This window comes from Haliaeetus leucocephalus, unplaced genomic scaffold (genome assembly GCF_000737465.1).
Source record: "Haliaeetus leucocephalus isolate CR32 unplaced genomic scaffold, Haliaeetus_leucocephalus-4.0 Scaffold138, whole genome shotgun sequence".
Lineage (NCBI taxonomy): Eukaryota > Metazoa > Chordata > Aves > Accipitriformes > Accipitridae > Haliaeetus > Haliaeetus leucocephalus.
In genome coordinates, this window is record NW_010972574.1 from 2,769,327 (window position 1) to 2,796,002 (window position 26,676).

Below are 26,676 nucleotides of genomic sequence, written 5' to 3' on the forward strand. Positions count from 1 at the left end.
TTTGTTGCAGCTGGTTTTCATTAGTTGTGGGGGGGGGGGGGTGTAGTTTCACAACTTCATTATTGTAAGCCATCACAACGTCAGCATGAGCCGGCTCCGCTGCACTTCATCAAATGAAGCAAAAACGTGCTAGAGCATATGGGAGTATCACCTGGATGAGGCTTGGAATACCTGTCCTGTTGGTATGTGGAACTGGTCAAGAGACCAGCCTGCGCATTGAGAACAGCGTGGATTGACAACAGGGAGATGAGAATCATCAGCAGGCCAGATAATGTGGCCTGTCAGGAAAAAGGGAAAGAATCTGCTTCTTCAAAAAAAGAAAGAGGAGCAAATGGAGTTGTCTTAGTATGTAGAATGTTGTCACGGAGGTGAAAGGGAAGAACGTCTTCTTTATGTCCATGACTGTTTAGTAGGAGATAGCAAGCTTAAGTTTCAGCGAGCAAGGTTTAGGTTAGGAATTAGGAAAATATGTCTAACCTGGGACTGTTGCCTAAGGAGTTTGTGACTCACTGTCATTAGAGGTTTTAAAGATGAGGTTAAAGTAGGAGCTTCCAAACCTTGTCAGTCTTGCCCCAGGCTGCCGTCTCCCATCAGTTCACCTTCCCTGTCTCCTGCCTCAGAACCACTGCCGCTGTCTTGCATCCATGCCTGCTTCTCTGATGCTGCCACCACTGCCTCCCCACGCCTGGTTCTGCAAGTCCAGCGCTAACTGGAAGCATTTTCCTGTGATGGACAGGCCCCTGTAGCAACTGCAACAAGATGCAAGTGGTCTCTGTTCAGAGGGGCTGTGTTAAACAAAGCCTTTGCTTGCTGTGATTCTAAGGGCCAGGAGACAATCTTAGGGGGCTCACAAAGTCCCAGTTGCCCTTTGCTTAAGTCTTATGGTCTTACTTTAGACCATCGAGGATCCTCAACTTTAGAGTCATGGGGTGGAGGATGAGAACAGTGACAACAACACTTTTTTCTTAATGTTTCAGCAAAGGTATTGGCACTAAGTAACTACCTGCCTACCAGTTTTGGTATTGGTATATGCTACTTATTTTTTGCTTTTGTCCTCTTTATTCTGTGGGTGTTAACAGAATACCTCCCCTAATGTGGGTTCCTGCTGCTGCACAAACATTTCTTTTGGAAATGTCCTTTCATGGGCATAAATGACTAAGCTGAGCAGTAAAGCAGCTAATCACTTGTAATTTTTAAAAAACTACTAAAGGTTCTAATTGCTGCAATAAAAGAAAATTAAAAACATAAAAAAGGCACACCATAAATGATCAATTTCAGTTGGAGGTCTGTACTTGCTGTAAAAATTGACAGTCTGAGGCTCTTGAGCAGAGTAGGAATCCTCACCACATTGCTTTCCTATCTCTTCCTTTCTCACCTAAAACAACTCCCTTTTGCATTGTAGAATCCTTGTATGGTGCTGAAGGTGGTGTAGAAAGTAAACTTTTTTAAAGGATCATGACATTATTTTTGCTATTTTGGTTTATTTGGTCCATTTCTATGCTAAAGACAGATTTTAAACCAAAATCTACCAGCTTATTAATGGTACCTTTCTCACTTTATTTATACAGTGTAGGACAAATCTAGTTTACCACATCAAACTTATCACTACGTGGCTATTCAGAGAAACCTCATCATGATTTACTACCTGTCAGTATGAAATATCAATGGTGTGATTTCATCTATGCAGTGTGTGCTTATTTCTGAGGAAGATACATGATTTCTAAGCACTGTGTGAAAGAGATACATATTTCAGACACTGTTTATTTACTATAATATCTTAAAATATCCACATTGTAGTTCAGTTTTATACCTTTTGAAAATTATCTGCAAAACCTTTACAAATGTGTTTGTTCCACAAGTAGCCTGTGTCCACTTTGGTTTCCATTATATTAGATCCACATTGTTTTCTTTTTTTGGGGGGGTTAGGAGAGTGGGTTTGTTTTGGTTTGGTTTTTAAATCATATTAGGTACAGTAATTTGAATAAAACAGGGAAAAGCTAATTTTCCTTGAGCAACCACAGTCTTGCAGAATACAATAATTTTTTTTTTAAAGATTTGATTGCTGGAAATATTCTAAATTTTCAGTGAATACTTTCAGTCAGTTTCTGTTTAGAAATTTACCAGCAAATTTGTTTTCAAAAGAATAATTTAATGCATTGAAAAATTAGTCACTTCTTTTAGTTCATGGAAATTTGTGGAGTTTTCCTTCATACCTAACAGCACGTAGAAACAGGCTAAGATGGTAGCAGCACAGCAGCAAAGAAGCTAAATTGTTCATGTTAGCTGTATCAGAAAACTAGTGTGCCAGGTCCTGAGTTGGAGATATGAAGGAAGAGATAGCCAATGGCATCTGTACTTCAACTTAAAAATCAAATTTAAAAGTAGTGCTAACTGAGATTTGACAAAGAGTAATCCTGTTGAGTTGCCTACTGGTTTTACACATGTTCACTCACGGGCTTACTACAGCAAGTACCCTTTTTTAGTTATGGAAAGAACTGTCATTTTTATTATCAGTAATTTTAAACCTGAAATACAGTAATATTTTTGTTTAGATATTTTATGCTTATAATCAGTATCCACTGATCCTGGAAAAATACTGTTAAACTCTGAGGATTGATTTATAATCCTGGAATTCTTCAAAAAAATAGTCTAAATTCCTTTATTGTATTTATTTTCATATGTTCTTGATGAAAGTAGCTTCTGAATTTGAATTTTTAATTCTTTTTATGATTTAAAGTGGTGAAAAGCACTCATGTTCTCCCATGAATATGAGTTTTGCAGTAAATGTCTAGATTAATCAAACAAGGAAAATATGAAACAACTGTAGGAGTGTTATAATCTAGGGTTTTTTTATGGCTGTGTACATTCAATAAATGGTAGCCGTATAAACCTGTTTAATATAAGCTTATTCCCTCAAAAGTAGAAGAGACATAATTTTTCTTTGAAATGAAAAATATCAGCGTAGTACATAGGTTAGAAATAGGCAGTGATGTCATTTTGAATAAGAGTCAAAAAAAGATACTGTGGGACTCAGTTTTATGACAGTTGAATAGATAAAAATTATATACAGCCATTAATTCTGTATAAATAAATCAGAACAACAAAACAGACCCATAATTTACACATACTATGCGCTTGTTTTGCATTTGTAAACATACGACACATGCATTAATATTTTCAGATTCACAGTACATTTCAGAGTCACTAGTGTTTGAGGAATATTTAGTTAGTCAGAGTATACTTGATGTATATTACTATTTTCAGTGGCAAAGAGCTGGAAAGGAGTGGTTTCATTTTCAGCTGTGTCAATGGGGAAGATTTCAGATTATTTGCACTGTAAATGTAGGAGTTTGCTTATTTGGCCTGGGGTCTTTTTCCTCATGTACTCTTGTATATGCTGTTCTATTTGTTTCAGGTAATGTGAACTGATGAACATTTATGGTGCTTTAAAAATCTTAACTTCTTACACAAGTTTCTAGGAGTGCTGGTCAGAGTCTTGTTTCTATCACTTGAAATGAATAAACAGGCGATTTTTTAATATATTAAAAGAGACTGTAAATAATAGAAACAAAATCAGAGCAGGCAGGAATAGCATCTGTACTGAATCCCAGTTCTTTAAAGATAATTGCTTCAGAAACATGTGCCATTGAAGAATATGGTGCTCCACTAGAATGAAGTTGAAGTACTGATCAGGCTTAATGTATACATAAAAAGAATTACATGAGAGTTTAATGCAGTAGCAGGGGACTGGTGACCTAAGGGTTTAGCCTTCCTAAAACTAATATATTTTTCTGTTGAAAACAATGCAAAGAGCACATCTGTTGTGCTTAATTGCTGATTTTTGTCACACACCCGTATAAAGAAACAAAACCAGCTATATTACTGTGGTGGTGTAGGTAGAAATCTCACCCCATCCCAGGGAGATAAATTGCCATAAATAAAATCACTGCTTTGTTTCTCTACTGTTTAATTCCTTCCTTGATGGGTTCAGTTGTATCAGGATCTTTGTGAAAGCACCTATGGTTTTTATTTTTACACTGGTAAATGGGGAAGACTTTGGCTTTTTGTTCTCTCAGATAAGCTCAAAGAAATACTCAAGACAACATGCAAATGCATAAATTCAAGCACAGAGTATGAATTAAAGTTGAATCTCACAGCTTTCTCTGCGTACACCGGTTATATTTCTCATGTAAATGATTCCAACACTCAAAATTTTTAGTTTTCCAAAGTAGTACTTGCTTATCAAAGACCACTACCTGTTAGGTACAGCTTTCTTAGTTTCATATGTTCAGTGCAGAGTAATGTTTAAGATGGCCAGTAAATAGTTTTGGCTTGTTCTGTAAAGCCATTCTGGTTTAGATTACCTGTGAATGAATCTCTGACACTACAGATACCTTTGGTTAATAGACAGATACAGATATATTTATTGATGTAATGAACAATGGAATATGGAAAAATTTAAGAACTCTTTTTCTTCTTAAAGTTTGCCTTCTGGCTAAACTGCATGTGAGGTAACCTCACATTGTAAAAAGGTAGGAATATGAAATTCATCAAATAATTTGCCTATGTTTTCGATGGTATTTTTGACTGCTACGTAGAAATACAATATAAATAATATATATATAAAATATATAATATCAAGTCTGTTCTACTGAAATTTGTAAATCAAACAAAATAAACCTAAAGAAAGCTGATTCAATGGGAAAAGTTATTAGTTGAGCTTTTCAAAATGGATGTTAGATGCATTTATTTTTCTTTTCTTTTTTTATGGCAATAGCATAGGACTTAATCTTGCTGATGTAATACCTGTGGGCCACTGCACTCGAGTAAATTTGAAATGAGACCTTTCCTGTGAAGGATAATCAAACACGTATTTTATTTGGGGGGTTTGTTCTTTTCAAGGTGTGAATGGCTCCTGCAAAGTGTAAAGGGCATTGTGCAAACATGCAGTCATTTTGCAACTGTGGTTCATAAGCATAAATTAGACTGTTGTATTATAGTATGAAATTACTACCCTTTAAACTTTAAATTTCAGAATTGAAATTCTTAGGTTTGTGATGTTTTGGATGTTTTTTAATTTATTTCTTCAATTTATTTTTAGGAAAAGTTGCATCCAAGAAATCTTATACCAGAGCTTTGTAGACTGTTTTATGGTTTAGGCTGGGTAACAGGAACTGGTGGAGGAATCAGCTTGAAACATGGGTAAGTAAAGATGGAAGAGAAAGAATGGGATGCTTAGAGGGAGAGGGGGTGGCTGTATTTAGGAGTTGGTGAGGGCATTTCAGTTCTATGAAAAATCTTTGGAAGTCAAGAGTGAGCAAGAAGTAGAGGGAGAAATGAACAGTACACCAAATTTAACCATATAGAAGGGAGTTGGCTAGTCTGAATTAATCATTGCAGTCCCTTCCATGGAAGGAGCCAACTTCCGAGTGACTTTTTTCTGTCCTTTTCCTATCTTTGTTTGAGGTAGATAAATTGTCTTTAAGGAGCAAGGCATTCCCCCTTTTTGTTTCATTGACCATGGAATTCAGACTGGGTTACACCAGGCACACAGCTTTCAAATGGCTGTGGTTAGGTGAGATGAATCCCACCCTAGACATTTTGCAGGCAATACATTTCCTTTAAGAAGGAAATTACTGTTCTACTGATACAATTCTAAGGAGGTATTCTTAACATACAGTTAAAGCAGGACAGGTAACAGCAAAACAATTTTTGGTGTGTATCCACTACTCAGGAGCACCACGTTGCTTTACAATTTGCTCGTCTACCCCTATGCATACTTTCCAAGCTTTTAATGGAGACAGAGCTCCTCCCAGTGGCCACTGAAAAAAGAGAAGTCATTCTGCAAAATAATTTCCACAGTGCCTGCAATTCTATCCCCAGTCACAGGGTGTTGTGACACTCTTAACTTGAAAGTGTCTGACCTCCCATTTTTCTGACGTACACTTCCACGCAGACAAGAAGAGCCATTGCTATTCAAATATATGAGATATATATACATATATGAAGTAAAGGCTCTAAATGCTAATATTTGTGGCTTTGTGCAGATCATTCCACTTCCCTTCTTGATTTTGCAGGCAAAGCAGTAGCAGTAATAATAATGAGAGGAATGATAAGAGAGTTAATTCTTGGTTTTAAAGTTTTTCATCTATGGAAAGATCTTTCTAGCACTGATTTCTCATCAGTAGCTAAATGTAGCCTATTTTCTTTGTCATTTCAGTGCAATTCATGTTGGTTGTGGCAAGACAAATCATGTCAACAGAGAATACACTAACATAGTAGTACAGTTTTCCTCAGCAGTTCTATAACTTGGTTGCTCAGACTACACCAAAATACAAACTTGAGTTGGTACCAATATCTTACATGGTCTAGGAACAGTAATCTACATGGCTGTAGTTTCATACCTACCATAACAGTAGGTATGTTTCAAAATGAATAGCTATAAGGCAGAGGTGAGACTACCATAGAATTGTTACATAGGAAATAGTGAAAGAACAATTGAAATTTGACTGAAATTCTAACAACTGGTTTTACCAGCTAATCCTAATCAGTATTACTCACTGTGCAATTCATATCAACTACTTGGAATAAAAATGCCAATTTGGACATGGGATAGCATATTAAAAATGGATCTAGAATTCTTTGCCAGGTGTCCTGTATTTCAAAGGCTGTATTTCATAATCAGATCTTCCCTTTGTAATGAATTTTTTAAAAAGAAGAAAAAAATGCACATCTTCATTAGCAACTGAATTACCACTCGATTTCTTTATATGTTGCGCTTCAATCATCTTGCTCATGCAAAGGAATTAAGACTAAATTAATGCAATGTTGGCAGTCTTAATTCATGAATGTTAAAAATTACAAATATGATAAAGCCACATTTTGATGTGTTTCACAGCTGTTTTACCACTGTGAAGAGTACGTCATCTTAAGAGTTGTATTTTTGGAAGAATTAGAATCATTTAGGTTGGAAAAGACCCTTAGGATCATCTAGTACATGGTGACTCCACCACTTCCCTGGGCAACCTGTTCCAATGTCTGACAACCCTTTCAGTAAAGAAGTTTTTTCTAATATCCAATCTAAACCTCCCCTGGTGCAACTTGAGGCCATTTCTTCTTGTCCTATCACTAGTTACTTGGTAGAAGAGACCAGCACCCACCTCACCACAACCTCCTTTCAGGTAGCTGTAGAGAGCGATAAGGTCTCCCCTCAGTCTCCTTTTCTCCAGACTAAACAGCCCCAGCTCCCTCAGCCGCTCCTCATAAGACTTGTGCTCTGGACCCTCCACCAGCTTCATTGCTCTTCTGAGTGCTCTTGTCCAGAAATAAAAAACATCTTGTGGTCCTTAGGAAATGTGTCTGTAACTTGACTAATTATTCACTAGATGTCTCTCTGCTCCTGAATTTAGTATGTTACTGTTGAAACCGAGTCGTGATTACAAGTGAGAGAGATAATCTGGGGGGTTTTTTGCTATTATTGAAAATATTTCAGATACCACCTTAAAATAATTTTAATGTTAAATTTTTTATAGTCATTGTTCATGTAAACCTTGCAAGAAGTGATGCGCTTCTACTTGAATTTCAGTCATTTAATTGCATTGCATTAGTGTTATCTTTTTGTCGATACAAATAAATATATAAATGTATTAAAAACCTAAACTACACAGTTATAACAAAACCCAAAAGTATTTGCATTGTAGAATACTTCAGATAATACTGTTTATAGGTAGTCTGTGGTTTTTTAAGTAATAGTTTTGTCACCTGTTTTGTTATAGATCGGTATCTGCTTGCAATTTCTGTCGTTCCATTTTTATTCTGAATTCTGGGGATTTGAGTTTGGAATTATTGCAGGGGGAGGCTGTGTGTTTTTCTTTGTCGGAAAAATAAGGCTGCACTTCCTACGTGTGCTTCAGATCTCTTGTCAAGTTGAAAGCATGGTTTTGTACCCCTGCAAGTTAAAAGATTTCGTATGCCCTGCTATGGTTCGGTTCTATTTTGAAAACCATCTACATGTCAACCTATTAAATTATGAGGGGCTAGATTTGCTACTGCATTTTCAGTAGGTCAAGAACTCTAATGCCTGTGCAGTTGAACAACCCTGTGTTTATTGATTTTCCTTGTCTGTAACTTTTCATAGGAATGAGATCTACATCGCTCCATCAGGAGTCCAAAAGGAAAGAATACAGGTACGTTGAACTGTATTTTTACCTCACAGCTCATCTTGAGATGGATGAAAGTACCTTTGCTTAGAGTTTCATTTTTCTTTATGTAAAGTTAGAAACTTGTTATACTTACTGACTGCTTTATTAAAACAACTGAGGGTTTTACCCAGTACTCCACTAGCACAGCAAGCCGACATGTGTTTCAGTGGCCAGTGTAGGTTAGTCTTGATGATCTCTTTGCTTTAAATTAACACAGAAGACTGTGAGATTCAAACATTACTCAAGTCCAGTTTTATCCTTTGTCAAGCTTGAATGGCTTTATAGGTGTTTGGCTACAGTTTCAAGTTACTCTGGCACATCTGTAATTAAGCATTAACACCTCATCTCTATTTATTACAGATCTTTGTCTTGATATTCTCAGTAAATAGATGGGCTCTCCCCATAAAAAGGTGACCTTGTCTGCCTGTCTCCTTTCCAAAAAAAAAAAACCCGAAAAAGTAAGTGGAGGGGAGAATGGTAAATGAGAACTATTTTATGACAGCAGGATCTCCCCCAGAATAGAATATGTGGAAAGGATTTGTTGTCTTACAGATCCGAGGGTAAATACAATGACAAGTGAAAGGATTCTCTTCACTGATAGAAACTTGGGGTTTTGCAGCAGTGCTCGCTGGGGGTGTTAGCAAGTAAGGCAGGCAAAGGCATAACACGACAAGACGGTGATGGTCTGTTCTTTGCTAGCAGTAGCAGTGGATTGGGCACAGTGAGTAAAGAAATCTCTTGCAACTGTATTTTCTGCTGATTTTTAAAATAACATTAAAGAAGAAAGTTTTATTGCTGCCCTGAACAATTCTTTGTACTATTATGAGTAGCTGATTGATGCAAAGGTAACATTCATGTAAATCTACTAAAAGCAATGTTTAAAAAATAGTTCTACAAGTTAAATATATTTAGGTTTAATTCATGTCCTTTGTTGGGTCTTTAAGGGGAGAAGGAAAAGTACATCTACATTTCTTTTTTTGAATCAGTTACTACTTTTCTTTGTGATCTATTGTCTGTTATTTAGATGCAGGCTGTCTGCTTTCTGAGAAAATTTTAGTTTTACGAATATCTGATTGGCAGCAGTCTGAATAAAAAGAGTACCTAATATTAATTCACATTACACAATGTGAGTTAATAGTATTAGAAGCTAGAATAAACATGGTGCGTTACAGCACTTTTACGAAGTTAAAATCACATTCAATATTAAATATATGGTGTGTATATATTTGTCTCCCAAGAAGGAAAACAAAACTATTCTGATCATCAGAGGTCAAAATAATTTCTTCTTTCTTACAGCCAGAAGATATGTTTGTTTGTGACATGAATGAACAGGACATCAGTGGTCCTCCACCACAGAAGAAACTAAAGAAAAGCCAGTGTACACCTCTTTTTATGAATGCCTACACTATGAGAGGTGCATAGCAAATGTTTTTAGCTCAGTGATGACTGAAGCACTGTATATATACATCCACAAAATTGATATTCAGTACTATATTCTTTATACATGGAAGTTACAGTGAAATAAATATGAAACTATAAAATAAATTGATTTGCAAAGGAATACGTACAATGGTGGTAATCCGTGGAAACATCCTGTGAGCGTCATTCACATTTTAATCTTCTCATGTAGCTATACCTGTGATCATCTTCTCGGCACTAATTTTTAGTGTGGTATGTTACTAGGTTGCAGAAGGAGCTGGGGGATTTATAGCAGTTTTATGCCAGTAGTTTTGCCTATTCAGCAGCTATGGTTTAGATCCTTTTACAACCATTGGCTTTGATCAAAGGTTCTAAGTTACGGATAGGTGAAAAAAGTATGAAAATTTTCTTTTGTAGGTGGACAGTAATAGAGAGCTTTTGCTGTTTTGTGGTATTTACATCTGTTAGTTTAGAAAGAATTTAGGGAGTCTCTTCTGATCTTCCTGCACAAGAAACTTACATGTGCACATGAGGAAAACTAATTTCATATTTTTGTTTACATTGCAACTTTATAAGTAAATTATAATTATTGTCTACCAATAATTACCTGATTATTGTCTATCTTTCCATCATGAAACAATAACGATAAATATTTTTTCAGAGAATCAGTGGGTAATTGAAGAATAGTACTAGCATAAAAAGAAAGTAAAAGTCTTTAAACTTTCATCTCACAAGTAAGTCTGGGAATTCTTTAGAATCTCAGAACTCTGATAACTGATAAAATTAATAGACTGTTTCAGTCATTGCAGCATGTGAAGCAATGTACAAGTACTGTTTCTCCTTGAATTTGTGCAAGTAGTTTCTCTCCTGGAATTTGTCACTAACTACAAGTTAACACTAGTGTCCTAAGACAATCCATAATTATCATTCATAGATGAGTAATTATCTCATACCTTTATTTAGGTTGCTGCGTATTTTTTCCTCTAATACAGTAGATGACCATTTGCCTAGATGCCTAGCCAAAGGAAATGAATCAAGTATGTGAATACAGTTTTCTTAATAGACACATTTTAAAATTAATTCTGAAAATACTGGTGTTTTTTTTACTCTTTCTGTTCTTAGGGGCAGGCGCAGTGATCCATACTCATTCCAAGGCTGCTGTTATGGCTACCCTTCTTTACCCAGGGAGTGAGTTCAGCATTACCCATCAGGAGATGATAAAAGGAATCCAGAAGTGTACTTCAGGAGGCTCTTACCGGTACTTCTCTATATTTATATAAAGAAAAGAGGCATGCTATTTGATCATTTGTTTTCAGCAATATAAATAGATGAAAAGTTATTTGAGTTATGTGTGTTAAAGTGTGCAATATAAAGTACTAGGAATAAGAAGTAAAAAGACATCTGGAATAAATCAGTCATTGGCTTTCTGTAAGAAAGTGTCAAGCTTATGGAAGAGATCCGAGATAAAATCTTGTAACGTCAAGGCTACTATGGTCTGTTGAGCTACAGAAATAAACCAAATAAAGAGCTATGTCCTGACAAATATCTCAAGAACAGAGATGTTAACACATCTACACAATGTTAAACTGAAACTGGAGCCAACCAACATTAGGTTGGATTGATAACATACAAACTACATTTGGGTGGACTTCACATATCACTGCCTGTGCTAGTTTAGGGCATGTTAAGAGAGTTAGAGGATTTCAGATTTTACTTGAAAGGCTTTGAAAGAAAATACAGAATAAACAGCTCATTAAAGATAATGTTACTACTTTTCAAGGATAAGCTCTGAGGTAAGTGCTGAGTTATTCCAAATTATGTGTGAAGGCTTGTTTTGAGGACTCCACCCACAGAGTGTTGAATTGGGATCCGCAAACAACATTTATATAATATGTGACAATTAGATGAAAAATTGAAATGTGAAATTCTTTCCACTTTTTGATGTTAATTTTTGTAACTAACTATTGCCCTTTGGCAAGGGAGCAAGCCATATGTCTGGCATGTGATTTTACGCCCGGGCATATTTTATTCATTTTGGTTGACTTGCCAGCTTTACCTTCTTGTCAGTATTAGCATTTGTATTTTTAATGTGGCAAAAGACACCCCTTATATTGAATTGTCTAACAACACTGTTTAAAAAAATCCACAACAATTTTCTTTTTTGGATATGCATTTTGAATTCTCAAACACTCCTAAATGTTAGTCAGGAGACATTGTATTTACTGGGTTCCATATCTCCGAATTGTCCCGTGTCATCCTGTTAATTTACCAGAAAAACTGAAGAAATCAAAGCTCCAGATTACATGCTTCCTAAGTACATATTCATCCACGCTAGACTGATTCCACTGTGTTGCCTCATACAAAGCTCTCCATTGAATTGAAAAGAAAATCTATAGTACAGAATGGGATCTTTCAATAAAGGTATTGACAATATATTGTTTCTAATGACATAAGCCTTTTTTGGAAGCTATCCAGGAAAGAGAGAACTACATCTGTGGTAAATAGCTTTGAAAGTCTCAGACTGTCCCAAGATATTTTATATGAAGGTTTGGCTAAATGTAGGCTGCTTATATTTCAATAAAACTAAAGAGACATCAAGTATTTAATTCATTTAGAGTCTTCTTGGGGTGTTATAGATATTAGTTCTTGATAAAAAGCTTATGGTTATGATTAGGAAACAGTTACGGTATTTATACCTGCTTCCAAACTCACGTGCAAGTAGAAAGCAGAACCTAGGAAACCAATCCCTTAGCTCATTTGGCCTCACTAGTAGTGAACACTCCAAATCTAATTTTAACAATCAGAACATGCAAGAGTCAAAGTAAACCTACAAAGCCCACTTAATTTTCCTCATTCGCTATTTTTATGGACTTCCTGGGGAAGGCATCAGTATTGAAAACTGTAAGAGGTGAGACTTTTTTAATTTTCTGAATATGTGATTTGAAGTACAAGCTGTATTATTTTTACGATTGCTTTCTGTCTGTGTTTTATAAAAGTAAGTACTACTAGCATCCAGTCATGAAATGTCTATGTGATCTCAATGATAAATCTGAACCTGAACTGGGGACTTATTAAAACTATTTAAACAAGTTTCTGCCAGTGTTAATTAAGGTTCAAACAATGCCAAATATCCCAGTCCTCCTTCAGAAGAAACTCTTAGGCAAGTTCCACTGAGTAACATGCATCATCTTGTCTTTGGAACTGGGGTTCTAAGGCTCTCTTAAGATCGCGTGTAGCCCACCAATGACTCCATCACAGAGAATTTATTTTTCATGTGTTGACTCTACTTTCTATTTATATGCCTTAGCAGGACAATCTTATTTCCAGGGGCTTTTTGGACTACCTAAATTAATTTTTTTCTGCTCTCCAGCAAACAGCTTCATTTCCTTCTTCATGATGTGATTCTTTTAAATAATTTTATCTGAGATAAAGCTTGTAGGTGATGCCAATACAGGATGAAGAGAGTCTGAAAAAGTTGTAAAGGGACCCAACTACAAAGTGATACGTGAACAAACAGCTACACCTAACATATTAAAGTGTTATTTTCTTTTTGTGCCTCAAGTGTAGCTCAGGTATTGCCAGCATAGCATATGTTTGGGAGCGAGAGATGTTCTGACAGTTCTTATGTTATAGTGTGACTCACAAGAGAAGGGCATAAAATCACTAGTGTTGAGAATTTGTTAACCACTTTACACAGTCTCTTTCTTAGGGAAAAGCTTAATACATCCAAACAGAGTGTTTTTATAAATACATTCATTTTTCTTTTAGATATGATGATACACTAGTGGTTCCCATTATTGAGAATACACCAGAAGAGAAGGATCTCAAGGAAAGAATGGCACGTGCACTGGAAAAATACCCAGACACTTGTGCTGTATTGGTCAGACGTCATGGAGTTTATGTATGGGGAGAAACATGGGAAAAAGCCAAAACGATGTGAGTACAATTTAGGAATATGGTATCTTTTGCTATTATACCTCAAAATCATAATGACCTTAATGTCATGTGTATTTCCAACCCATGGACAGTGATTCAGAAAATTAAGTTCCGGCCTTGCTGAAAGTATAGGGAGCTTTTGGGAGTGGGTTCATCCATGATTCCCACTGCTTGGTTTTCCTTTCATATCACTGCTGGCTGATAGGGTTGCCAATGTTTTCCTTTCATATGGACAAGTTCCTCCTCACGTGAAACCTGCAGGCAATCTCTGCTTTTATATGACACCTGCCAATACTGTTTCTGTAGTCTTCCCTAGTCCCATTTTTGCAATTTACTTCTTCATTTGCTGAGGGAAATGCAGGAAATTAGGATCATGTAGCAAAAATGCCGGGCACTTTCCATACCACAGTAATGGAAATAAATTATAATAGAGATGTCCAGTCAGACCATTGCATTGGTGACGTAAATCTCAGGGAGGAAAACTATTCATTTCCATAAAACATGGTGAGAGGTAATACTTGAGCCTTACTTTACATTTCACTTTTTTAATTTTAGGTGTGAGTGTTACGATTACTTGTTTGATATCGCCGTGCAGATGAAGCAACATGGGCTAGATCCTTCAAAACATCCAGGAGGAGAAAACGGGATCTTGTAAATGACAACATTCGTATTCAGGTATGAATTTATCTGTAGAGATGATCTGTTTGGAGGGAGAGACTACAGATGACACCATCACTTCAGTCTGCTTTCCCACTGGGAAACTTAAGTAATGGACATCTCCCCCACTCCGTTACCACTGCAGTTGTATCTATGCCTGAAATAATGCTCCTTAACAACAAAATGCAACAAAAAGATATGTATTAATAGTTAAGTATGTGCATATTTTAGCACCAACGTACAGCATGGAGTGCAATTTCCTTTTAAAACTAAATCGTATCAAGCATTAGCAGAAAAAGCCAATGGAGAAAAAAGACCCCAGCCTAGTAAGCTAATCTATACAGAGATGCCTGAACACCCACTTTTGTTCTTCAGCTTGCAGGATCAGGTTTGATTTCAGTCCATGTCAGTGGTATTACTTATATGGTGCGTTGGGTTTTTTTTCCTTCAGCAGAAACGGCTGGTTGCAATTTGATTAAGTTTCATTGATTAGTGTCACCTGTTTACCTCATACAGCAAATTACCATGACTTTCTGTTTTCTAATGCAGCAATGATCAATGTTTTGAAAGTTTTCGTAACAAATATTTTAAAGTAAAAAGCACATAGATAATATGATCAGGCAGTACTTTACATGAAGGATCCCTGAAACAATCCTCATGTAAGCAATATACAGCTCAGTGTGGCAAAACACAGTGGTAGCATAATGTTTCAGAGTCAGGGACACTTCTGCCTGAAAATCTAAGCAATTTTAAAGATACCAGTACTGAGATTATAAAGTTGTTGCTAGGCCAAAGTGGTGGTCTAATTAAACAGGGTAGGCTAACCTGTTGCACAGAGTTGGCCCATGAGATAGTCCTCTCCACCCACTATGTTTGCCTCAGAAGAGATGACAAGTGGCTGCTCAGGCAGCATGAGCCCAGAACAGACAGGTACTTGGATCACGAGCCTTGATGCCCACACTAGAGAAGGTAGCAGTGGGACAGGAGGCTTGCTGTCAAGTGAGTCCCTGCATGAACAGGTTTTTGGAGTGCTGCCACCACATACAGTGATGAAGACGTGCTGGCTACCACACCTGCACAGAGCTACCTCATGGCCCACGAGAACCATTCTAAAATTATTCCTCAGCCCCTGCAATTGAATAGGTTGGGCTAACGTAGTGGCATTAATATTAGTTTGCCTATTTCTTATGACTAAATACCTAGTTTTAGAATATTTTCACTTTTGCCTTGTTTCTCCTTTACAGGTTTTTACATGATAATGGGAGTTCCAGATTCCACCTTAAACTGCTAAAACCAGAAGGGGGTGCTGTTACACTCAGCTGATTGAGAGATGTTAGCAGTCAGTTTTGACTGTTAAACACGTCTAAGAAAAAAAGGAGAGTTAAAACAAACAAACAGACAAACAAAACACTGAACAGTCATTGCTACTTATGAATCCTGTCAAAAGTTACAGTAGGAGGAATGAAAATTCAGTGCAAAAAAAAGATTTTGCGAAAAGCTATGGAGAACTAATGTGACATTTTGTTTGTATGCTCTAAAAATTCATATTTCAACAACCTGCATTTGTTGATCCTGCTCTACTGCTACATCATTTAACTTGTTCTAGATCTCCATTTCCAAAAGTTACAGTAGCCTTTATTCTTGGGGAAAAAAAGTGAGGACGACCCCTTAACTAGATTCTTTCATGCTGTGTTAATAGGGTTTTTTTTTAAAATTAAGCCTGTAGCCTGTGTGTTTTTAAATTTTCCTAATTGTCACTATAATGAGTAGGAAACTCATAATTTTATAGCGTACAATTAAAAGTTGTTACTGAGAGACTGCTCTGGGTCTTGTCTGGTTTTTAGCTCTTTAAATTCATTCACTTTCAGTAAGATTTTATTACAACTTTAAAACAGCTTTTTATGACCTATGATTAGCCAGCGTAAGGTAGATTTAATCAAACTGCTCATTAAAATATAGTCTCACATATTTATGTATGTATCTTAGTGTCTTCTTTCAAAATCTCCTGGGATGGCCCCCCAGTGGCGTCAGTCTAAGCTTTGATTGACCAATTTTCTGATTGATTATTGAGACTCTAGTCCCAAGGGTGAATTGAGACAGGGTAAGCACCAATTGACCTTGTTTTCTGCTAGGGGCCATGCATTCCCACTGCTTCCCCTTGCATCATCTCTGGCACTTTTTTGAGCTTCCACAAGGAGAATTAACTCTTCAGCCTAAGAGAAAACTACTGTGGGAGTGGGGGGAAGAAAATTATTATATTGTTTCCTAATAAGCCACTGGTATAACATTGAATCAACTCAGAGGTGGGTCCAAAGAGCACCAGAGCTGGGGCAAAAGATGAGATGGCTGAAGCCAGAGATGGCAGAAAACACTTCCCCCATTTCACGGGGATGACTATTCAGTCTTACTCGGCTACTTGTGGACAGGCAGTCACTGTGGATGTTCCGAAGAGTTCAGAAAGAACTGAAATCTGTGGAAAGTACTCTGCTAAACCAGGAAGTTGGGAGGAAACTTCTTATATTTTTCACCCATTAATGAGCATTGACTTTTCTTTAGTGTTCGATGTCAGACTACTGGTTATAGCACAACATGTGCCATTGGTCTCTCCATTTACTGGTAATTGTGTTGTGCTGAACTTGCACAAAAACCATCCTGCTTTGTCTTGGTGGGTATTCATGTCCCCACGTAACAGTCTGTCACTGGGCTCCGACAAAACTCATTTGCAGTACGGCATCATGGTATAAGCCAAGTGCCCACTGACCTGATCCAGCCTGCTGGGTACCATCTGTTTCTACGCAGTAAGATGTCACCTGTGCCATGACAGCCTGGTGTAGCCACTAAAGTTGTTGCTGCTATGCTGCCAGTTTGTCAGCAACCAGATTCCTCTTACCTCCACACCCTTGTAGCAGCTACAGCCTGTCTTTCTGTGCTGCACAGGAGAGCATGTTCAGCATCTGCTGCTACCAGACCAACAGCAGCTGTCAAAGATGACATCAAGACATCAACTGATGAAGTTACCACTCCACAGGAATGATTCATTATAGAATGATCTGCCATCAGAAACTTTCTGAGTACTTATCTACCAAGATAACATACCCTCACCTCCCTGGGATGCTTCAGATTTTCTCAACAGGGAATACCTAAGCTTTGCTCTCAAATTTTCCTGTCCCTGTCAGTCCGATATCAACTAGAGTTGTTAAATGAATTGCCATATAGTTCAGGTAGGCCTCTTTTTTTCCACCCGATGCTTGGACTGCAAGACTCAACTGCAAGCGTTGATTACAGTGAATTTAATTGAATAAAATCTTTGCCATTCTGTTTTTACATTAAAGGAATAGCCATATTTAATTCTTTTCTGGACTTCCTTATACATTTTAAGAACACAAGAATAGTATTGACTGTTTTGTGGTTTATGCCACTGACTTTATTTCTGAACTACCTTCTCAAATGCTTGTTCTACCCGATTCTTAAAATTCGTAAAGAGTAGTGGTGCTATGCTGACAGACTGGCAGGTTTCATTAAGATCGGTGTCTTGTGACTTAGGCATATTTGTCCTTCCCTACTGTATGTAGTGCTGTACCTGCAGTGTGCAACCTTTAAACCTTAGGGGGAGGGTGACCTTAATTATTGTGAAATAGTGGTTATCGCTAAGTCACTGCAGGTTTTTGACTATATGTTTATTGATACATTTTTTCATTATTAGACACTTTCCTGTCAGTGGCAAATATTTTGCAGTGACTCCATATCTTGTGAGTGTATGTGGATTGCAGTAAGAACTTGGGTGAAAAATTATTTTTTAGATCAGAGGGTGACTTTAGACAGGCTGCCTACTCCTTTGCTCCACTTAAGCACATCTCTAAGTATTTTTAAGACTTCAGAGGTGCAACTGACACGAAGGGAAAGCAGATTGTATTTCCCTTAGCTTTTCTTTCCTATGGGTGGGCTAATGAAAATACTTCTTGATGTGACAATCCATTTAGTCTTGAAATCTAGTTGCCATCTATTGATTGTGATTTTTAATTCTTTATTTAAACTGCTAGATTTCTGCAAAGAGTGGTGTTCTGATGATGCTGTCAGAATAGAGCATGATTGTATCATTTCATAATTCTGATGTTTTGTAAGGATAAAGATGAGTTTACACTTGGTGTTGTTTTGTTCTGCATGTGTAATGACAAACTACAAAAGAACGCTCACAAAGAAAGGTATTTTTTGCCAAATACATTCCTCTGGGGTCATGTTAATTACAAATATTCACGTCCTCATCCAGCTACAATTTGCCACTCTGTGGCCTTTCTAAAATCTGTGTGAAATATCAAATTTCTATCATAGTAAAGTTCTTTCATGTAGGATTCTGAGATGCTCAGAGTCCCATTCAGTGGTATGGAAAAGAGCTAAATATACTCTTCTCACATCTGTTTATGTGTGAACTCTCAACAAAGAAATCAATGACTTCACAGCTTTGGTGGCTTCATAAACTTGTGAAATGATTACTGCTTCCCAAAGTGTTCAGAAAGCTCTTACAGTTCTGGACCAAATATGTAGACCAAAACTATGAAAATTTCCCATATGATTTAAAGCTTCTAAACTCCCATCATTTTTAAGTCTCCATCATTTTCTGATGTGAATTGTAGGTTAATAATCCAGCTAGATTTTTTTATACGTTTGCAGCAAAGACTTGATCTCCATCAAAGCTGATTATCTAGGTTTAGTATCACCAGATAGGCTTATGTAAAAATGACATAATTCCTATTTCAAGTGGGTCATCCAAAAAACTAATTAAGTTCCAGTATTTCCCAATAAAAGTAATTTCCTAGCAAACATCCTACTTGCTTTCCAAGAAGGAAAAAACCCTGCAGAATACAGCATCTTGAAACATTAAGAGATAGAGCTCTAACTTACAGTAAGCACCTATGATGCCAATATAGGGTCCTCTAGTGAATGCTGTAATGCCTAAACAACTGGCATCCTATTTCCTCCAACACTGAAATCGTAATTTAAAAATTAACATCTAAAAAAGCCCACTGAAATGAAGCAGTAGCCTTTCTCTAAATTCTTTTTTTGCCACACTTTTTGGCAAACAGGCCTGTAACAATTTTTTGCCATTTTACAGAAGATGGCAAACTGGCAAAAAAAACCTGGCGCACTTTCAATGCCTTACTTCTGTATCAAGGAACAGAAGAAGCTATATAGTTTGATGTTAATACTTCTTATTTTAAAATTGTTTAAAAACCTCTGAGCTGACATAAGGTAACCTATCGCTACTGAAGGGAGTTATCAGTCATGTACTCAACAGATTCATAAGCAATAAAGAAATTAGGAGAATGCTTCGTTTTTGAAGCCACTTTGGACTTGTTCTTCCCTTTTGTTACAAGAGGAGGTGAACCCTCGCAGGCTGTTCTTGTTTTCTTTCTCGACGTGTAAGGTGAAATAAAAGTTGTGCCTTACAGCCCCAGGTTGTGTCCAAGGACAGTCCTCTGAGCTGAGGTAGAATTTTGTAACAGGGAATATAGAGGTGCCTGTGACTACGTTTTGCTACCAGCTCATCAAAGCTTCCACAGAGGTCAGTGGATCTGTGTGTTTGGTTTAATTTTAAGTCATCTTATTGTTAAAAGCTTAATGTTACTCCAGAAGAATGCTACCTGACATGATTTTTAAAAAAAGCGAATTTCTAAGTCCCTGAGTCTGAAAAAGCTCTCAGGCATTTATCATGGTACTACCCAAGGGTTCACTACATAAATCAGATGGTAAATAAAATCTCACTATTTTTTTGGTTGACATCATTAGCACAGAGACCTGTTTCTGCTAAATTTGAATGCTAGTTGTTCAGCATATTGAGTGCACCACTGCAAAATTGTTTTGGAGGTGAAATCTCTAGTGGAACTACAACAGTTGACTATTTGTTAGGATTTTAATCTATTGAAAACAAAATCCATTCCAAATAGTACATTTTTTGATTTTTCTGTATGTCTTCAGACTTAATCTAGCACCTGCTAGATTTTGGTAGAGCAGTCAGAAAAACCTAGTGACTGGGTAGTGCTCAATACCAAAAATGGACTGAGCGTGTTTGACTAGATGGGATTTAATGGGAATCATGGAAATTCGTATTGCCTGAATACCATTTGCAAACATTCACTCTCTCTGTACTTACGTATACGTGTTGGGTTTTTTTACTCGAAGATACTGTGCTATTGTACTAGCAAGTTTCTCCCATCTGTGACACATAAAATTACAGAGTTTAATCTCCAGAAACCAGATCAACAAGAATTTATTTAAATAGTAAGGCATAAATTCTCGCTCCTTAATGAGCCCTAGATTAGCTCCAATTTCTCTAATGGTAATTTCTGGTAATTACAAACAGAATACACTGGATATAGAAGAAAGAATAGGTCTTACATTTAAAGGAAAGAGCTGGAAGTCTAGATTTTGTGGCTGATTCAAGTGTTACCTTAAGGTCATGCCTTGAACAGTTCACTTTGATGGGAGTTTCAAAAGAGCTTGAATGAATCAGATACTACCCTAAATCCCATTGGAAAGTTAGGTGCTTAATTTCATTAGGCTCTCCTGTAACTCCAAGGATTTAGCTGTCTGTGTTTCAATTGAGGGGGTAAAAAGAAAGGGGGGGCACCTTGAGTACTAGCTGCCAACTTACCACTAGTGTATCCCAGATTGACGTCAAATGCTTAACTGGTATTTTTTTGCATAAAAAGAAAGATGACCCCTTATACTAGAAACTAGTTTAAGAAAGAGGTTACCTAAGATAATTTCACCTAGCAGAGGTTTACAAAAACAAGAAATCAAGAACTGAGCTTTTCTGCTTACTCAGAGATGTACCTTAATACTACCACAAGTAACACAACGCAATTTTTGTGACTTCAATTCCGTCCCTCCCAAAATATACCAGCCGTCTGTCTTTGCAGATGAAATACCTGATTCTACTTCTTAAGTTCCTGTTCTCTAGACAAAGCAGGTTCCCCTCACAGTCCCCATTTTGGTGCAGTTCCTGAAAACAACATCACTCCAATACATTTAAGTATGTCTATATGCATCAATGATGATAGCAGACTACCTGGGCTCAGAAGGTTGCTGTGCATTTAACACTAATGATTACATTTCTTTTGTCTTTTTGCTTTGTCTCATTTCCATATTTTATTCAGTTTTAATCCTGCTTTTCTGTAGGATTTTTCTCCCTTCCCTGTTATCCTTATGATCTTTGAAACCAAATGTAAAATTAATACTCTTTGCATTCTGGTTGAACTTTCAAACCCAGGAATATTTTTGTGTTAGGAAACTTATCTATTTCCTGATTCATCTGCTACATCCCCGACATATCCGAGCATGTCCTGTTATTTGCATGTTTGCAAAATTTTGGTACTTAAAGGGTTAATGTGCCTTTTGTACCTCAGACACACTAGGATTTTGCAAGCAAATGTCTGTTGGTTGCAAGAACATATGAGCAAGTATGAGACTAATTTCCTGTTAAGGAGTTGCTACATTAAAAGGATATTTGCATAATCATAGACTAAGATAATGTAGGGAAAACCCCACAGATCATTCTGATGCCAGGATTAAGTCAAGCCCAACATGTAATTTATTTGAATGCATGAAAGCTGCTTCTTATCGTTCACTTCTATCTCAAGTCCCCAAGCACTTTAGTTGGCAGCAGCAGGCTCTAACTCCTCCTGGCTAATTCATTATCCTCAACAACTTTTAAAAGGGTTATTTTAAGTTTAACTTAACAGTCCCTGCAACTTAATTCATACAATAAAAAAATTATTCCTTTTATGACTTGTGTCACGTTCAAAATCAAGCTACTGCATCTTCTTGGGTCATCATTTTATTTAGTGCCCTCGCCTTCAGGTTATGATAACTTCTGAAATATTGCATATGCCACAAAAACAAGGGTTCAGGACTACACCTATGAAAAACACAGCCAACACCAATGAGATTTCATAATGCAGGTAGTTTTTTCAACTTGTATATAAATAAAGGAGTGTCCACATAGGAGTTTAGCAGAAGGGCCTCAAGAGTAAGTACATTAGCAATTAAAAATCAAGGCAATTAAATGTTTCTGAACAGATTAATACTTAGTCAGGGCTGGAGGTCCCTGACTTCCATTTTAAATGCTGTTGCATGCTTTAAATTTTTACTTGGAGAATCCCATTGCCAAAGTAAAGAATTTGTCACACTTGTCACCTGATACTTCCTCCATGTAAACATGCTTGAAGGTTTATGGCTGGGGTGCTGTAGAGGTGTCTGAAAGGTTATTTATTTTTTACTCAACTTGGATGAGTATGTTACTTGAACCTGAAAGTCCAGTTGCCAGGAAAAAAAAGAAAAGAAAAACCAAATGAAAACCCAAGGCTACTGTCATGCTTGCTTGCCATGGTTAAAATAAATGGGGATAGAAGGAGATGTGTAGGAGTAGGAAGAGGGCAGCTGCTGTTTCTGAAAAGCAATAGAGGGAGGAGAACCCATTCAATAGCATCTCAGTGGCAGCTCAGTCTATCAAACCTCAAACCATACCATAAAGGGGGAATAATGTTTCAAGTGAGGGAAGGGCAAACATTATGATAACAAATTTAACTATAGCAAAGGCAAGAAGAGAGAATATAATTGAGCGCTCAGACACCAAAATAAGAAAGCATTTAGTAGCAATGGTAGCAATATTAGTAGATAAGCACAATTAAATGAATAGGATGATGACCACTGTCTACTGCAATTGAAGCACTAATGAAACACTTTCACTGTACTGGAAAATAGTACCATGTTTTACTATACTTTTTAACTATGATTAAAACAGCACAATCCTATTAGCCTGAATAGTTAGTCCAATATTAATAAAAAAGTCATATACTAACCCACATCAAGATGTATTGTCCTGTTTGAAACTTCTAGTCCTCAATGAGAAAGACTGCTATATTTGAAAGAGAAGGTCTAGATATTTTAAGTAGTTACTACAACACAGATTTCTCCTAAATTTTGGAAATGTTAAAACCAAAACTATCACATACTGAATATGAGGAAATAATTCTAATTAGTCCAGAAGAGAACAATGGCTGATCAAGTAGACAATACTCAATAATTTATTGTAACCCAAAACTCACATTGCACAAAATTAATTACCAAATATAATGAAATGATAATACATTGCAACCTGTTCCCATAGGGAGACAAAGGATGGGAGACAGTCATCCCAGCTATATATAAGTTTAACATCTCTCCATAATATATAGTCTATGTTTAACTCTAAACTTGATAAAGGTTCCCAGGCTGCAACACTGAGACTGAAGTTGTGGCGTTATGCCATATAACAGCATTACGCAAGTCATGAGCTTTCCCTAATTGTGTTTTTGTGTATGTGGAAATGTATGCAGAAATCTGTATGAAGAAATTTATCAGAAGGCTTAACCTCTGGAAAAAACCCATATTTCCCAAAACGACTTTGCTTACTTCCTTTATTATTAATGATACGCCATTCACAGCTTCGCTTCCAGAAATCCTCCAAAGCTCTGTAAGTCTCTGCAACATTCCTATCTGCCTTACCTATCTTTACAGGTCCTTGATTTTTTTCCTCCTACCATATTCAAAATTGATCCTAACAACACAGGGAATAGTTTTACAAAGATTTCTCCATTGAAGAAGTGTCCACACCTGAGAACTGCTTCAGAATGAAAGAAGGAATGAGAATATTTACGTGCAGTACAAAGTTTCCATCATGAGCACAAAGAATGAGCACAGGATTCCTGCGTAGAGGAATATGGTGTAGATGAACAGGAAGGAGAAAGCTAAAAACTGTATGGAATGGGTGTTTGTCCTGGTTTCAGCTGGGATAGAGTTAACTGTCTTCCTAGTAGCTGGTACAGTGCTATGTTTTGAGTTCAGTATGTGAAGAATGTTGATAACACTGATGTTTTCAGTTGTTGCTCAGTAGTGTTTAGACTAGAGTCAAGGATTTTTCAGCTTCTCATGCCCAGCCAGTGAGAAAGCTGGAGGGGCACAAGAAATTGGCACAGGACACAGCCAGGGCACCTGACCCAAACTGGCCAAAGGGGTATTCCATACCAGGTGACATCATGCCCAGTATATAAACTGGGGGGGAGTGGGGGTGGGGGGAGTCACTGCTCGGGGACTAACTGGGCATCGATCGGCGGGTGGTGAGCAATTGCACTGCGCATCATTTGTACATTCCAATCCTTTTATTATTGCTGTTGTCATTTTATTAGTGTTATCTTTATCATTATTAGTTTCTTCTTTTCTGTTCTATTAAACCGTTCTTATCTCAACCCATGAGTTTTACTTCTTTTCCCGATTTTCTCCCCCATCCCACTGGGTATTGGCAGGGAGTGAGTGAGCGGCTGCGTGGTGCTTAGTTGCCGGCTGGGGTTAAACCACCACAGCATTAAAATCCCAGGAATTCAAAGTAACACACCAGGGAATGTAACATAAAAATAATCTTGCCTGTGAAAAAAAAAGAGAAAACACGTTAGAGAAAAGCAGCCATGAAGAACTCAGAAGTGTCAGGAAGTTCACAAAGTTAAACCACTAAGTGGCCAGACTTAGCCTTGTGTTACAGGTGTCAGCTAGGTCAAAAGAAGATTTCCCATTACAGGATTAAGTTTATCATACTGTAAGCTGCAAGACATAGATGCAAATTTAATGTGCTCAGAAGCTAATAGAGAGATCAAGAACTTTATAGTAAATCCCACAAACATTGGCTTAGTTACAGTTGTAATTATCCTCTCCTTTAAAAAAAGGTACTAATAATTGATTCAGGATATTTCTTATTTGCATATTTTGTTAAAATCCTTAAGCTAGTATTTTGAATTACAGTTGACTAAGATTAGTTTTTATTTTTCTGTGGGGTTTTTTTAGAGAATGTTTTCATCCTACTTCATCCTGAAGTATCAGTCCAGTGGAAATGACAGAGTTCAAATTCTGCAAATAAGAGAAGAAACTTGTTTTTGAAGAAATAAACAAAAGACAGACAGCTGAACTGCAGCAGGGATCACTGAAATGCTGGTAGCCAGGAGAGGTTAAAGTCAGGATAGTTTCATGACTTGTCTTTTCATACCTTGTCAGCTGTGCACTGAAATTGTCCTTTTTAATATTATCAATGTCTACAGATGAAATTCTCAACGTCTTCTATGCTCTTTACATGGGGTAGAAAGACTGAAATGTCAAAAAGGCTAAGATCAGGCCAGACGTAATTCACCAGGGTGGAGAATAATGTAAGCAACTGAAGCCTTCCTTGCAGAACTCTGGGCTGAGCATAAGGCAGTGATTTCAGGAGCAGAGGGTATAACACTTCCTAAGGATTTGTAGATGTCCTTGGGAATCAGCTTCTATAACCCAAACAGTCTCTTGGGACTATCTAAAATATCCTATTTGGTCATTTCAGCTTCACGTGAGCACAATAGCAGTATAAAATCACAACATCCTCTCCCAAACTATGACTTCCATGCTTGAGTTCTTAGAGGATAAAGGTGGGATTTTGCAGCTGGGTAAAAATTAATACCTGTTCAGAGAAGTAATATCAGGTCTTTGACTCATCTATGATCCATGTCACCTCTATAAAGGTTTTGTTCTTCCTTATGCATCTTTCAAGCACTTATAGCTTGAAAGTGCTATCCAAAAAAAGGAGGTAGGTTTCAGATACTTATAATGGACTTCCTCGTAAAAACTTTTGCATTCAAATAAAAGATTTACGTTTTTAAAATACAAGCTGTATGTGAAGTAGAATAAGTAACCAGTAGCAAACAACATCTTAAGCCATACCTGGGTGTTAGACTGAACACAGCAGAGAGCAGCCTCCTCCTATTTGAGAAATCTCAGCCTAGTATCCGTTCCTAAAGATGGATGCCTAAGCACTGTCTTTGACAAAAAGGTAACCAGGGATTATTAATTTATTCCTGAGGAGAAGGAAGTACCGGCTCCTTCAAATTGTGCCCAGGCACTTAGTGGTCTCATTCAGAGTGATGAAAACCTGGTATCACATACCTTTTCGTAACAAGGAAGTGCAACCAAGTTTCTCCCATCTCCATGAAGAGAGCTAGAACTTCAGTTACTCTAAATTTGGAGGGAGTACTCTCATTCCTTCTTGCTGAAGATGCTGTGAAACTATTCACTGGCTCAGAAAGAGATAGCAGTGGGCACCTATGAATCCTCAAGCAACCAATAGATCATTTACATGGGGAAGGGGAGTCTTGAATCCTGTGTTTAATTTATAGATAGATACTTGAATCTGTGTCCCACATTTTTTTAGCTTGAACTAGACAAAGCTGAGTCAGCAGAAGGAAGTTAAAGTACTGTCATTCAGCAAAGCTTTTGTCATGGGAAAGGCAGATATGAAGACCCTCCAGCAGAAGAAGGAATTAAAGTGTATTGGAGATTTCTGAATGAGTGTCATCTATATAACATGGAATATAAAAAGCTACTTCTCTGTGTCACTTAGTTGTGAGAAATA

The 26,676-nt window shown here is 37.1% G+C and overlaps 1 protein-coding gene across 3 annotated transcripts in view; it reads left to right on the forward strand.

Moving 5' to 3' along the window:
• APIP (APAF1 interacting protein) overlaps positions 1–26,151 on the forward strand; it is a 26,749-nt gene extending 598 nt beyond the window's left edge. The window contains exons 2-8 of one of the 3 annotated variants that reach the window (XM_010586021.1): positions 5,102–5,202; positions 8,138–8,186; positions 9,498–9,615; positions 10,743–10,878; positions 13,389–13,556; positions 14,112–14,231; positions 15,458–15,884. In XM_010586021.1, the coding sequence (XP_010584323.1) occupies positions 5,102–5,202; positions 8,138–8,186; positions 9,498–9,615; positions 10,743–10,878; positions 13,389–13,556; positions 14,112–14,211 (672 nt within the window). In that variant the 3' untranslated portion in view covers positions 14,212–14,231; positions 15,458–15,884. Of the gene's footprint in view, positions 1–5,101; positions 5,203–8,137; positions 8,187–9,497; positions 9,616–10,742; positions 10,879–13,388; positions 13,557–14,111; positions 14,232–15,457; positions 15,885–25,085 lie in introns of those variants that run through there. The other 2 variants (XM_010586024.1, XM_010586022.1) reach the window with 2 other exon arrangements.
• The last annotated feature ends 525 nt before the right edge of the window (positions 26,152–26,676 follow it).